Raw genomic sequence first — 15,326 nt, 5'->3', positions numbered from 1 at the left:
TCAATTAAATCATAACTGCCCAACATTAGGAAAAAGCCTAAGTCAATTCAGTCATCATTCATCATTTTTTCAATCCGAGTAAAAACTAGGCATGTTTCTTGGCTGGTGGAGATCCCAGGGATTGTTAATGAATATATTACTATGACAATCCTAAGTCACAACACAACCTGTACCCCGGTTTCCCCAACCGGTTTCCCCAGTTAAGGAATCTCATTCAGGTGTTACTAGATCAATGGGTCCCTCCTCCACAACCGCCAGCTGTTGACAATTTAAAAAGATAAGGAAAATCAGCTGGATCTGGGATTCCCAGCTATGAGTCCTGCTGCTAACCTCATTAACCTCATTGCTGCTTTTCAACAACTTTTTTGGACTACAATCCTTACAATGTACCATATACAAATCTTGAACACTCTCAATGTTTGAGATTATAACCAAGAATAATTTACAAGAATCAAAATATTACTTTGGACTTCTCCCTCTTCCTCTTGGTTCATAATTACTTAACAGCAACACTAAAGAAAGTGAAGGCAAAGCAGATAACTGTGTGTTATATTATTAAGCTTTTTCCACTACGCCTTGAATACCATTAATAAAAAAGGGATAAAGAATATAATAAAATTAATATTTAAACAGAGAATAGAGACTCAAACTCATAACAAATTAATGTTTTTTGATACTTCAAAAGAAAAGGGAGACTCTTAACGTCATTGCACTCTTTGCATATAAGAAAAGGAGCAATCCTAGCATACTGGTAAAAGTTTAATGAGTATGGATCCATTGAATTTGTGCTGTTGAACCCATAAAGCAGGTCTTGTTGGGAAAATATTTTCATAAAGATTTTTGCTTCACATTAAGTAATGACAGCTTTCTTTTCTCAAGACAAACAGCTCCTGTTGCAAGATAAGATATGTCCCTGTGGAAGTTGATCAGTGGTTAATGTGCAACTTACTGCTCTTAAGGAAGCTTATTAGTGCAAAATTGACCTGCTGAAGGTCCATTTGGCCTAAGGACAGTCTGATAAGCAATGCTGCAGAGACAGAAAGAGGGAGAGAGGGATCTGCAGCTCCAACAAAGGTCCATGCCTGCAGCTTTAAGAATTACCACACTCTTCTTCCAAGGAGCCAGAGATAGGCTAGATTACCTTTCACGTTTAAAACAATAACACAAAACCCTGCCTTTTCAGCAATGGCCGCCTTCATTGCATAACCCAGTGTAAAAGTTCCCTCACTACCTAGATCGTATTGCACATCGTCACTAAAGAACAAACACCGGTAAGAAACCCAGCCTTACCTTTTGTAGACTTGTAGGGTTCAGTTGTGTTTTGTCTATTATCTTCACGGCGACCTGGAAGTTAAAGATAAAAGGTGAATACGGTTGTTCAGGCCAAGCTCTAACCACCCAAAAAAACATGCTTCTATTGACTCAACACAAAAGTGCTCAAGGAGACACAGAAGCACTTAGACTTTCATGCAGTTTGCCTGTGATGTGCTGATAAAGTGGCTGTACCACTCCCAAATCCTCTCCAACAATCATCTTCTTTAACGCATTCCTTTTTCTACAGGTTTTTGACATTAGCATCCTTATGGAAATTCTTATCTTTATCTTTTCTTTCCTCCTCATCCTTATCTTTTTTTCACACCAGTTGGATTAACATCATCAGCTTCCTAAAGGGCATTTGATTGCAGGAGCAAACTTCAGCAGTGCAAGTGTGACCCATCTCAGAACATCAAAGGCCTTTAATAAAAACATAAAGCCACGAAGCCCATCTGCCCCTACTCTTTTGGGTCATGAAAAGAGTTTCCCACACTTTTTATTAAATGTCTTTTCCAGTGACAGGAAAGTTTAAACTAAACTTGACAGTCCGAAGAAAGAAGCTTTTGGGGAAGTGGCCCTTTCAAACAAGCATAATGCAAGAAACAATAAGGAAGTTGTAATAAAATGAAGTAAGCAAATTCTAGCTTCCTGTAGTATTCTTACTAATTTAATGTACTTTATTTCAATTTTGAATATGTATCTCAGAGCCATGTCCTATCCCCATGGCAAGTTTTCCATTTTCTTTCTTCTTATCTTATTTTCTTTATTTTATCAGAAATGGGGCCAACAGCTACTGCAACGCACAACTGGCCGCCCACTGGAGCTCAGCAGGTGTGAGCCTGGTCAGTCCCTTGATGGAAGACCTCCTGGGAAAGCCAAGGTTGTTGCTGGAGGAGGTGTTAGAGGGGCCAGTAGGGGGCGTTCACCCTGTGGTCTCTAAGGGCCCTAATGCCCTATTATAGGAAAGAGGACACCATGCTGTAAAAACAGCGCTGTCCTTCGGATGAGATGTTAAACCGAGGTCCTGACTCTGTGGTCATTAAAAATCCCAGGGCATTTCTCGAAAAGAATAGGGGATTTTAACCCTGTGTCCCGTCTATATTTCTCCCTGGCCTTCATCAATCATGGCCTCCTAATAATCCCCATCTCTGAATTGGCTGGTGTGTGGGGAGAGGACTGGTGCACCCTGGCTGCCGTCGCATCATCCAGGTGGGGCTGCAGACTGGTGGTGGTGGAGGGGATCCCCATTGCCTGTAAAGCGCTTTCAGTGGAGTGTCCAGAAAAATGCTATATAAGTGTAAGGAATCATTCTCATTTGCCCTTTATGCTGCCCACAGCAGCAAGCCTTCAGCAAGTACTCAGCACACAGGCATGCAAAGCCCAGGCCTGACTGTAGACATTCCCTGCAGCTCACATGTGAAACCCTAATCAAGTGAAACACTATAGTTATAGCCCATGCCACTCAGGGATCAACAGGTGAGGTCATCCCAGTTTAAAATAGTAGGTTCCCCTCTTTTGTGTTTGGAAACGTAGACTGAACTTGGAACACTGCCAATCCCACCATCGGCAGGAATGGAAGTGGACATTTCAGTACAAGATGTGCAACCTGTCCTCTGACTGGCTGCAAATGCGCATCGGTGACAGAGCCCAGCAAGTTTACTGGACTGTTACTTCTTACTTCATAACCAGGTGGGCACCAACCTCTGTGTCACATCTGCAATCTCCTAAATTAACCTTCAAACAACAGGAAAGGAGAAAAAAGCCGCCTCAGGTGGAATACGGAAAAGAGATTTTTCCAACTAGGCAGCAAGGAGAAAGAAGGTCAGCGTCCATCTGATAGCAAAGTACTGAATTTGACACGTGCTCACTCTAAAGAGCCCACCTTTCCAAGCCCAGCAAGCAGAACGAAACTGCAACACTGAGCATCATGCACTGAGCAGTTAATTGCATCTGCTGCTGGAAATCACTGAAAAGCAACCTCACAGATGCATAAACATTCAGTATGATCCTAAAACAGCCTGCAGTACTCCTGGACTTCAGTGGCCCGGGAAGGTAAAAGCTACTTGTGGCACATTTTATACAATATTTACATTATTTTACCAGCACGGTTAAGTCTGGTTAAATAACGAAACATTCCGAGTTGGGCAAAAAATCTGGTGTCCAAACAGGTGACCCATGGAAGCAAAATATCCAAATTTCTTTCCCTGTGCACAAACAACTGGTATCAGGGAAAAAAGAGGGGTAGCTGATAAAATAGCACGCCTGAACTGTTCTGTTCTGGGATCTGCCGGAAGACCTTCCTCATCGCGCTGCCGTTTTCCAGAGGAATAAGAGCACAGGGAGAAGGCAGAGCGAGCACGACGTGCGCAGGTGGATTCTATTTTCGTTGCCATTCTTTCCTCTTCTAGGTAAGCACGAGCTCACGAGCCAGAATCCTTCCTGCTCGCATTAGAGCAGGGGCGAAGGCCTTCTACGTGGTGAACTGAATCGGCAGTTTAGCTTTTGCTACAGGATTTGTTTGCAAAGAGGAATGCAGGAAGACTGATGTTTTCAAAAGGAACAGAGAACAGACAGATGAAGGCAACAGAGAGCCAAATACTATAACCTAATGAACCAACTCAAGAAATACCGGGCACGTTTTACAACGAAATGACCGGTTTCATTCAGACACATCTCTCGAGTCCCTGCTCTTTTGAATCTTCAATACACAGCACAGGACAACTTTGGGCACAAGACAGTTGTGGATTCCTGCTCTCCTTTATTATCTCTAAGCTAAACTACGTGCCCTTGCAGCACTAATAAGCATTAGAAACCTATTTTAAAAATGAAATCATTAAAATGGGGTCAGATGTTTTAACTCAATGTCTTTAATGACAATTACAGCTTTGCTAGTGCACTGCCTTAAGGACACAAACTGGCACCTCTTGAAACAGCAAAACAGGCTCAACCAATAAATACAATTAAGTAGCTACAAGCAAGGTTGTGGAACCCCAGGGTAAAATCTAATCTCAATTACCTCATCTTTCTGCCCAAAGGGTTGAAATTCTATAAAAGGACTTGCAAGAGCCCCGCCACCAATGACCTGGAAATCATTGGTTTCAATGATCATTTCAAAATCATTTTCATCCCCCCCGCCCCCGCCCCCACCACCCCGTCCCAGGCTGAACGCTTGAGAGCTCTGTCCAGATGGAGCAGAAGCTTGTGACGCAAGCGATGGAAAAAGCGAGGAGAGGTGTGCATGAGGAAGAGCTCATTACAACGCACCAGGGCCTGGGCAGGGCGGCGGTTCAGACGGTCAAGGCGCATAAATCCACAGTCCGTTACAGCACCAGGTGGGAGCCGCTCTCTCAAACGCCCGCAGGGAATGTCACGGCCAGAAAACCAGCTGGCTTTTTCCACTGGTACGAGTACCGAATGGCACAGAACACAGAGAAGGCCACCGGTATACATGCTCTTGTGTCAATGAGTTTCACTTATTTCTCCTCACGGCGCGACACACTAAGAATGAGGCCTTCTGCAGCCAGCAAAACTGGTCTTGCACAACCCATCTCCCGTTTCCGCAGCAGTCTGCTTGCACGGTCCCAGGCCACAGCCTAGCCCGGCTCTCAACATCTTTCATCAGTCATGTGCGCTTTGGCCTCGAGCGAAAGGAGTTTTTAACCCACAGAGCTACTTGTCACTCAGGAATGAAGCAGCCATGTCCAAATGAGTGAACGTGTCAATAATTCAGCAGGAAAATGAGTCTAGACAGAGCTCAACTTTTTTCTCTCCGAACTGACTCAAAAACAAAAGAACAGCAGTCCATTGGTCAGGTCTTTCCTCATATGGCGTATTCTCTTTCTCATATACAGTGTCTTTAAAGCAGCCATGAATATGTGTTATATTCACGACCAACTCTCCCCACTCAAAGCTACAAACAAAAATAGGTAATTCATATGAAAGAAAAATGGTTTTAGGTGCAAAAAATTGCCCTAATGAGAACACAATTAGTTGAGTGGCCTCTGTCCGTGGGCCATAACAGTGGATCTCATGATTTCAGGAAAAAACTTTGGGAAGTTTTTGCTGAGATTTACTGTGGTTTGTCTCACACATAGGACTTTGAGCGTTCGGGTTTAGAACAAAATATCACATTTTAAAAAATGTGTATTTAACAAAATGGGATACCATAGAATACTTCTGCATGGTACTGCAGCAGCTTGTTTACATGAACCTTTGTTTGTGTGCAGCTGTAATGCTACACAGATTGGTCTGATGAAAAAAGCTGTGGTCAATGTTCCAGTGCTAACATTAACCTGGCAACCGCAGATGACACTAGTTGCACATGTACACGAGATGCTGAGTAAAATAAAACGCTGTGCTTGTTTTAGAAGAAGGCCAAGACTACGGCAGAATTTCCTTACTCCAGCAAGGAAAAGACCACACAGAATTCCTCTTGCACGCAGCCATTCCCAGGTTTCTTAAACTAAGGCTGCTTTGATGGAGGACAACAGCCTATTTTTGTTCCATGCGGCAGGGTGTGTTATGTGCGAAGGGCTGGGCGCGGGTGACATCACACCCAGGGGAGAGAAATTCAAGAACAGCAACAGTATCTGCCGCCCGAGGGAGCTCACTCTTCAAAGGAACAGACTGCATCACCTAGATTTGTATTTTTCTGTTCTTTCATTTCTTACTGCATGCACAGCCCATTATGCCCGTTCTGTGAGAACCTCTGTTAAAACAAAAAAGATCCAATCAATGATGAAGTCAGCTGGAACAAGATGAGATTTCACTCCGCTACAAAGGGCTAGCTGAAAAATGTGGAAGCACAGATGCACAGGTAGCAAAAGGAATCAAGGAGATGCCAGCTGACGCAGTTGGTTAGAAATGCACAGACAAGGTACTTTTCTGTTCTTCTCAATTTGCCATTACAAGCAAATCTTCTATAAAAACAATACTTAATATCCCTACCTAAACAGTTCTACCAAGACTGCTTCCCTAATAGTGTTTGTGGTATATTATCACAGGGTTATTCTTTATTGTCTGAGGAGGTCGAGGTTATAGAGACGGCAACCGCAAAAGATCAGTAAGAGTCTCTTAATAATGCAACCTTTCACAAACCCTTTATTCTTGCATTTAGGCTCAACGTGACTCTGTTGTCTCTGCAGAAGAACATGCATTCAGATTTGCTTCAAGTACGCACTAGCAACGTGCTGCACATCGGCTCCAAACAGACAACTTAATCCATACTGATGCACAAAAGAAATGCTCGCGCTCAGGCCGACTTCATTTAAACACATTTTACAAAACAGTATTCCCTTGCTTTAGCAGACTGATAGGGGATAAGACATATCTAATATCACTAGCTGGCTATTAAATCACCAATGAGATATTTCAAGCCCAAAAAATACACTCGCACATGGGAAAAATATATATGTACAGTACTGTATACAAGCCTACTGAATGTTTATAAAAAGAAGGTACTGTAGTGAATTACACTTTATTTTAAAAATAATATACTGTATTGACAAGAGCTGGCTTACTGGCATTGTACAGTTGGGATAATATGATGCTGCCTTCCTGGATTATGAAGTTTCTTACAGAGAAGCTCCATCTCTTCAGTGGGCGCTCTCAAAGCTTCACCATATGTTCTTTTACTCACTTCACCATTTACACAATCGCCAAAGCCGCGCCACTGCTTTGGAAATCCAGTTTCATGTGTTTGGCCAGTGTATTGGCCGCAGACTGCTATTCAACACCACAGACGTTTACACGGCAAGAGTGCTCAACCTACCACTTTAAAACAGCTTCATCCAGTCAAGATTCCCTGCAACAACACCTGACTTCTACATCATATTTCAGTTTAAGCAGCAGCAACATGTCCTCTCCTGTACAACATATTGGAATAACCAGATCTCTCACACACACGTGAGCCACTGATGCTCCAGATTCTAATTTTCCAATTGACTCTCAAGTCTCCATTACAGTCACATTGACCCTTTTTCTCTTCTCATCACCCTGTAAGGCCATTCACTTCTCTAAACTTTATAGAGCAAGAGATCACAAAGTACAATAGTATACTCATCACGGTAAGCACACTTAGATGCAAGATTAGGCATCTAAGCATTACCAGAGAGATAAAGAGAAATGCCCCTTTTGGGGACAAAACCCTCATTTACCAGATTTTGTCCATTAAATCTGAAGTCAGTAAAAGCGAGGGTGTACTGCACGTAGAATGATTTGAATGACACACCCCACCACTCTCTTCGTCAGAAGCTCAGATGTTCTCGGGCCTCACCAATCACATGATTTAGGACTCTCAGTAGTCCACACAGCACCCCTGAACAGATTCCAAAACTTCAGGTCATTTTCACAAATAATAACCCTGAAAGCTGGTGATGTTCTCCAGGCACCTCAATTCCTAAAAGGTGGTATAGAAACAGACCTAGCCAAGATGCCCTGTCAAAAACAACACCGGGCCTACACCTGACTACAACGCCGCCGTCCTACGGCGCGGCTTCTCCTCCGCGTCTAGTGTTAATAAGCGGGCGGTATCGTGGCGCTCACCTCCCGTCCAGTCAGCACGTGCCGGGCCAGCTTGACTTTGGCGAAGTTGCCCTTGCCGATGGTCTTGAGCAGGCGGTAGTTGCCGATGTGCGGCTGTTCGTCGGCGGTGGACGCGACGGAGTTTCGACAGCGCGGGATGTTCTGCCGGCTGCTGGATTTGGAAGGCTGGATGTGAGGTTCATGGTATCCGTCTACCGACGTGTGCTGGACAGAAGGATAAAACACACTGCAAGTCAGGACAGGACAGAGCAGGGCAAAACAGTACATTTATTAATTTGGCCCTTAAAAGCATTGTGTCAAAACAAAGTGGCATTGTAGCAACTGCATGCAGTCCTAAAGAACATAAAACTGATCATAATTTTATTTTTTTAAAGATTGCATCTGTAGAAGAGATTTTCAAACGCTCTGAACATCTGGAACAAACACCCCAGTTAACCTTTCAGTACTCCCATGTCACAGACCTCCAGAGTCCTCTAAGGATCTTCTGCTCTTCCTTTTTTTACCCAATATTTGTACATAATTTTTTTTCTAAGATCTGTGGCAAAGGACTGGGTTCACGCCTTTCCTAGAGCTAGGACTAGAGAGATATGTTAATGACATCAGGTCAAGTCAAAGACTTGGAAAGTGAGAAATCTCAGTTTTTGCAGAAGTCAGGAGAATCTTGGGATATTTGAGTTTGAAAGACAGCAGCATTCACCACACAACCAGAATGCGCTGCTTAAGGTCAGCCCAGTAGGAGCACCTCCTAATGTGAGGTAATACCTACACATGAACTGCAATATCCAGCCTGTAAAGGTGTTGCCAAAGAGAAGCACATCAAAAGAAAATGCTGATCCAGTACAGTACTGCCAGTGAAAAAAATAATAAGGACAGAGGATACACATGATTCAAGCAGCTGTGAGTTGCACAACTTATGTATAGATTTATGATACAAGTCTAAGAAAACTCAAGGAAAAAGTAAAAATATGACTAGATTTTGCAGACTACAATAAGCAATTTCAGCTTAGCCCACTACACTCAGCAGAATTATTTGAGTCTTTCCGCCCCCCAACACAATAACTCGGTACAGACATTTGACAGGTTATTAATATTTGCAGCCTGGGATGGAAGATATTTCTAAAATATCTGGTAAAGACATTCTGCAAGAGAGCCGTGGGAGCTTCATGAACATTTCTCTTTGGCAGAATATCTTTTTAAAACTCAACCTTATTGATGCAAGTGATGGCCCTTCTTTTAGCCCCCCTGCAAGACCGCTTGCAGCACACAAACACCATCACTTCTGTCACATGAGCCTGCTTCACAGTGGGGTCCGTCCTGTGATTCACTTAGCTGTGACCTTTCACATGAACCGTCTTCTTTTTAAAAACCTAGTACATTTGAGGACACAAGAGTAATTGTTTTGCGGAACATAAATCCCAGAAACAGACCCTCATATTGCCCTCTGAAGAGGGCACAGCAGCATCAGACTGAACTCACACATGCCATGCGTCTGGAGGTGGGAGGTACACTCATTAGGCCTAAATCAGCACCACCTCTGGCAAACAGGAAGCAGTCCTTCTGCAGGGCAACTTTCATTCTCCAGAGTCAGCACACAGAGATATACATACATGTCCAGGAAAGATCACTGTCCAACAAGTGGCTGAACAGTCACCGTCACTGAGCAGGGGGGAGCAGGAAGATTTGTCTAATCCCATTAGCAGTCAGAGACGCAAGGAACAGCCCCCTTCTGTTTACACTGCAGAAGACTTTGGGCTTGAGCGTGCAGCCATTACAAAAAAAAAACTTCCTTAAGCATTGCAATGTGTCCTATCATTCCTAGATATAATCAGGTGGGAAAAAAACATTTAAGCAAAAATGCACGCCACTGACACATATTACAGAAATTGCAACCTCATGAATTATTGTGCAATCGTCTCATCATCACCACGGTCAAAAGCACACATTAGGTGAAAAGAGATCTGAGGCAGCCCTGAGCCATAGGTGAATGCTGCACCTTCTCTACAAGAGCATGAACTCTCATGACCCGCCTGTACATAACCGCAATACCCTCCTATCAGATAACAGAGGCATAGTTCAGGACACACTTGTGTAAAAGCATCCTCACTGAGAAGCCTTTTCTCTGCACAGTTTTGCTCCTGGGCATGCCTGTTCCCAGATATCCACAAACATCTAGGCATGTTTTAACTCCACCACTGCTTTCCCATTGGTTAAAGTCCTACATCTGATCGTCCTTTGGCAGCACTGTGTAGGAGAACTGGTTCTAGAGCAGACGCTCACGGCAGGACATGACGTCTCAAAGATTACAGGCACGGGTAAAATACCTGGCACCTTATTCTGTGTCCCGTGTAAACTGCTCCCATTTAGATGAATTTTACCAAAGTCCACAAACATGGAGAATAGTCAAGAGTTGTACACCAGGTCTACATGAGACCTGGAAAGGGGACATTGCCTGTAGTCTTCACCATGAGACAGATTCCCAAAGCTGGGCGCACCTTCACACCACAGAAAAGGGCAGGCCGTAACGCCTATTGTTTCAAATACATGTTAGTCAGAAAGAGTAACGGGCAACCTTGAAAGGCACAACAGGGAAGGGTCTATAGCACTGCTCTTCTAAAACTAGGTCTGTGGGCTGTCCTGAAAACCTGTCGATCAGATCTTAAAACATCATCATTCTTCATAGATATAAAATCGTGTGGTAGTGATCACAGGGGCTTTTACACAAATGTGCTTAGAATTTTAGAATTCTAAAATTTTTTTCCACTATGTGCCAGTAAATCCCAGATGAGGTCTACAGAGAAGGGGAGCGCAGGTTTGTCAACACATCTGCAACAATCCCTGTAAGCAGTTTCCAGAACAAATGATGTGAAGTATAAACCGGCCCTGCCAACCCACATGAAATGGATGCAGCGGACATTACTTTTAAAAGGAGCACACTGCCTTTTGGGAATTGTTCGTCAATAGGCAAGAAAAGCGATCGGTACCTACTGCAGCTTGTGGTTTAGCAAGTAGCAGGCTCTGTTACAAAGTGCATAAAAGCAAAGCATTTGTTATTGTATTCCCACACCCATTTTTTCAAATGTACTTAAAATAAGGTGACATACTGGAAATATCCAGGACCTAGGGGCTGGCCTGCACATCATTGGAGCTCTCAGGTCAAAAAAACAACCTGTCAAAAGTCTAGGTAGTATGCTTTAAAATATTGAATATAGAGAATGAGAAATCCGTGGACACCAGGCCGAGTAGGAAGCCTTATAGAGAGGAAGAGAGTCATCTTCTCTTGAGTGTTGCCTGCTGTCTGAAGGACCTGCTCTATCCATTAACAGGACACACACTGCCAGAGTGCAGAGGGATCCATTCGGAGATTCCCCTGGGTCCCCTGTTCACTACAAGGCCACTTAGCACAACTGTTTCCTCATCCCAGAGGAAAAAACTCTCATCACACTGAGAGGAATCCCCCATCCAGCCCTGGAACAAAGTGGACGCATGAAATCGGTTTTATTAGTTCCAAGGCGGTCATGAAGAAAACCTGCAAGAACAACCTGTTCTGAATCTGAATTGCAAAAGGGTCATGTTTGTTTGACAAGCACAAAACGTACCCATTTACAACAAGCTGAAGAGATCTTTTTGTCTGTCGATTTTTGAAAGAGCACTTCTGCTCTGAACAGTGTGCACAGCAATTTGCGTGACAAAATCAAATTTTAAATAAGGATAGTATCATTCTGGTATAAGAATGATTTCAAAACAACCACTATCAATGACTTCAAACATCACTGTAAAATGATCTCTACTGTTATTATTTCTCTAGTGCTTCAGTATTGATATTGTACCAATTAGACATTCCATGACTCCATCTGCCCAGAAGGAATCCTGCTGAATATTTTGACCAACACCCTCTAATGCCATCACTCCAGAGTATAATCAATTTAAAGAGCTGATAATCAGACACATCATTTGGATTCATTATTGCTAAAGGCATCTTTGCTTTCTCATTCCGAGACAAGCCCCATACCTGTTAACACTGTACTGCAAAGAGTGCTGCAGCCAAGATGGGAGTATGTCTGAAATCTTTTAGAGCAGTCTCTTTGACTCCCGCCCAAGGCTGTTACACTTAGGCTGGGAGTCGATAGCAAGCTATGCGGTTGTGAACTTGCGCAGCGGTCTTTCATGTTGTAGTAAAGTAATGTTTTGAAGATGACATCGGTGCAGCTCCCATCTCTGGCATAGGCAATATTATTTTATATGCAATTTAAAACATTGAAGTAAAAAAAACAATTATCCCCAAATTCTTATCTGCCGCACAGTCATAGATTCAAGTCCATTGCATAAAAGCCATTAACATGCTGAGTGTAGCTCTCTATTGTCATGGTTATTTTTTGGAAAAAAAGTATCCTCTGAACAGGACACTAACTCGGGATGATAAGAAATGAAGATGCCAAAGCACAGTGATGTGTCCCCAGTGCAGGGCGAGAGGCTGCCGGGCTGCTCCACCACACACCACACACCCCACACAACAGATACTGAGGCAGAATTACAACAAATAACAATGCTAACTCTACGATGTGGCACAAACACTGAATTATACAGTAGACAACAGACAGAGCTTAATGCATGTCAGAGGTGTCAAAACCAGGTCCTGAAGAGCCACCATCAGTTTAGCCATATATGCCACCTGTTTCTGAAAATCCTAATAATGAATTAAGCAAATAAGGGTCCATTTTAAGGGAACGCTGGACTACTCATGCTTCAGCTGAGGGCTGAAGACTACCCAAATGCTCTCTAATTGAATTAAAAGAATGGCCTGCCTAGGTAATCGATCAAAACGACACAGCTCCATGTTCCTGCAGGGCTGGGCACGCCTGGTACAGCTTCAGTCTCCACTGTCTAACTCTGAGCACACAGGACACAAAGCTAAACGACCTCTGACCTTCTCATGGGCCGCCAGGCATTCGGAACAGGGGGCATCTCGGAGCTTTTCCGGTAAGCGTGCCGACAAAAAAAACGGAACACATCCCCGGCAGCAGGAGACCCGTCATGAAACAAATAACACGCCGTCCACAAACAAGGAAAGAGCCCGATTTCCTCTCCACAGTTCCTTAAGCTGGCTGCCCGAGTAGCACACTGCACACACCGGCACAACTTCAGTGTTGAGCTCTGCACACCGTCTCTCTTTGTGCTGTTAAAATATCGCACAAGTGTGGACACAGCACAAAGTAACACTTAACGGAATTCCGCCCTTTTGCAACACTTCACCGTTTGCATTCCAAGATGGCCCCAAGCATGTGCTCCAATTCCATACCACAAAACCATGTTCGAGCACACGTAGTCAATAACGAATAAGCCCACCATAACCTCCGCAGAAGGTCGCTGTATACAATGTTCTACTGTTAAGCCTTCAGGATGTTCGCTGCTGTTTTATCTTCTATCATACAATGTTACCAATGAGTCCAAAACACAACCCAAGCATACTGTAGAGGAAGATGAGCAGTGCTCAGGGTCATGGCTTTTCATCACGTTTCCACCCTGAGATGAACTTGGGATTGAGGACATGAACGTATTCTGTAAGGATGCCGGACCATAAAAAACGTGCCCAAACTGAACACTTGATACACCTTAAAAAATAAAAGCTGGTTTTGCGACTACTGTACGTACTAATGTGTACTATGCGACGCGAGTTGTAACTGAAGAACTAATTTTACTAAAGGAAAGAAAATAGAAGAATAAAGCAGGCATGTTTTATATATTAAGAATGGATGGGTGGGTGGATAGCTTGTCACAGACTCCCAATCCCACAACCCTTTGTGTCAAGAAGAACCTCCTGTTTCTCTCCTGCAGAGCAGCTGTGACCACAAGCACTAAAACTCAGGGAAGGAGCGGTTAGCAGTTGTACCCTTGTCAGAAATACGCGTTTTTCACTGGGCCACACAGGAGCAACCAGACATTATAGATGTAGCAGTCCGAGTGTCTAGAGAGGCAGTGTAGGAATCGTGTTCTGAGAGCCCAACCACACGACATGACAACAGAAACTGCGTGTCATTTGTTATTTTTTATTGCAGGTTTACCTTAATCAGTATGGCCAATGCCTATGAAAACAGCTTTTTTAGAGGGGAAGAATAAAAAAATCGATATACAACCAAATTAAAGAACTGTAAGATAATTGTTCATTTCTGAGCCAATGTTATTATGCATTTGAAAACAGTGCGAGGAAAAGAACACCAAACACCAAATAAAAAAAGCCTTTTGATGCAAACTACAGTAGTTTTTAACTTTCCAGTCCAGAGCATGCTGTGGAAGCAGGGAAAGATTTACTGTCCACTTATTTCTAATCACTCCTGTGCTTCAGGTTGCGATGTGATTCAGCCACAGAGAAAAAACTAAAGCTGATCGTGGCAATACCAATTATCAGATTTCCTTGAACAATTAGGAAGAACAGAAATGCGTTGCAGCAGAACTGAGCAAGATTTTGCATTCAATGACATAAGAAAATGTGCGAACAAGCTTGATTTTTCAGTACCTAATTAAGGAACTAAGGAACCCATCCGGCTGCCCCTTGAAAGAAGTGACGGGGCTGATGTAGACAGCACAGTTGGGTAGCTTGTTCCAGACCCCCAACAGCCCTGTGTGTAAACAAGAAGCTCTTCCTATTGTCATCATCTCATGTGGTTTGCCACAGCCATGCTGACCTGTGAACAGGAAGGAGTTCTGTGGGGGTAAATGTCAAGTTGCACAGAGACTGTTTTATTCTTGGGTGCCACGGCATTGCAGAAGTTAGCACAGCTGACCGGGTTCAAATCTACAGTGTGAAATAAGTCAGTTTACACACCTCTAAGCCTGCAGATGAAAAGCTTCACTTTACATAATAAAACTTACGGCCCATCATTTGATCTGAGGATCTCCACTCATCTGCCATTTCCTGACAGAACCAATGGGAGCATAGCAGACTGTGCCCAGACTCCCGCTCCTCAGTTCATCGGACTTCCATTTGTGTCCTTTGGTTTGCACTACACTCTTGGGTCCGCAGAAGTCCATTGGGTTGGCTAGGTCGGTCCCTTTGAGGAATGACATGTCTTTTAAATTAAAAATACGCCTTACCATCCAGCACACTATTCCCCATCCAGAGTAGCAGGGTCTTCCTTCAAACACTTAACGATTTTGCTAATGCTGAAATAACTGAATTCATCCGACTTGGGGATGGTCCTGCAATTATGCAACTGAAACTCAGACACCGTTGACCTTTAGTTCTGATGCAGATGCAGAAAGAAAACGCTGCAAAGATATTATGACCAAAAGCCCAGGACTAGGTGAGTATTCATACTCAATCCAGAGCGCTCAGCACAGAGATCTAACGTCCTGCAATTGAAATCTGTTTTTCAGCCTGAATTGGGTCTATTGTTTATCATGGGTCTTACACAACACCTTAAGGGAGAATAAGAATATAACACAACAACAAACACCTTGAAAGGCAAAGTGAG

At 43.5% G+C, this 15,326-nt stretch overlaps 1 protein-coding gene across 4 annotated transcripts in view; it reads right to left on the bottom strand.

The window, feature by feature from the left end:
* mark1 (MAP/microtubule affinity-regulating kinase 1) overlaps positions 1–15,326 on the bottom strand; it is a 98,501-nt gene that overhangs the window by 64,493 nt on the left and 18,682 nt on the right. For all 4 annotated transcript variants that reach the window (XM_088933673.1, XM_088933675.1, XM_088933674.1 and 1 more), the window contains exons 2-3: positions 7,858–8,061; positions 1,291–1,344 (exon numbers count right to left, since the gene is read on the bottom strand). In XM_088933673.1, the coding sequence (XP_088789799.1) occupies positions 1,291–1,344; positions 7,858–8,061 (258 nt within the window). The remainder of the gene's footprint in view (positions 1–1,290; positions 1,345–7,857; positions 8,062–15,326) is intronic.

This window comes from Atractosteus spatula, chromosome 15 (genome assembly GCF_055471065.1).
Source record: "Atractosteus spatula isolate fAtrSpa1 chromosome 15, fAtrSpa1.hap1, whole genome shotgun sequence".
Taxonomy (NCBI): Eukaryota; Metazoa; Chordata; class Actinopteri; order Semionotiformes; family Lepisosteidae; genus Atractosteus; species Atractosteus spatula.
Note: the sequence above shows the minus strand (reverse complement) of the source record. Positions and strands in the feature narration are given on the sequence as shown.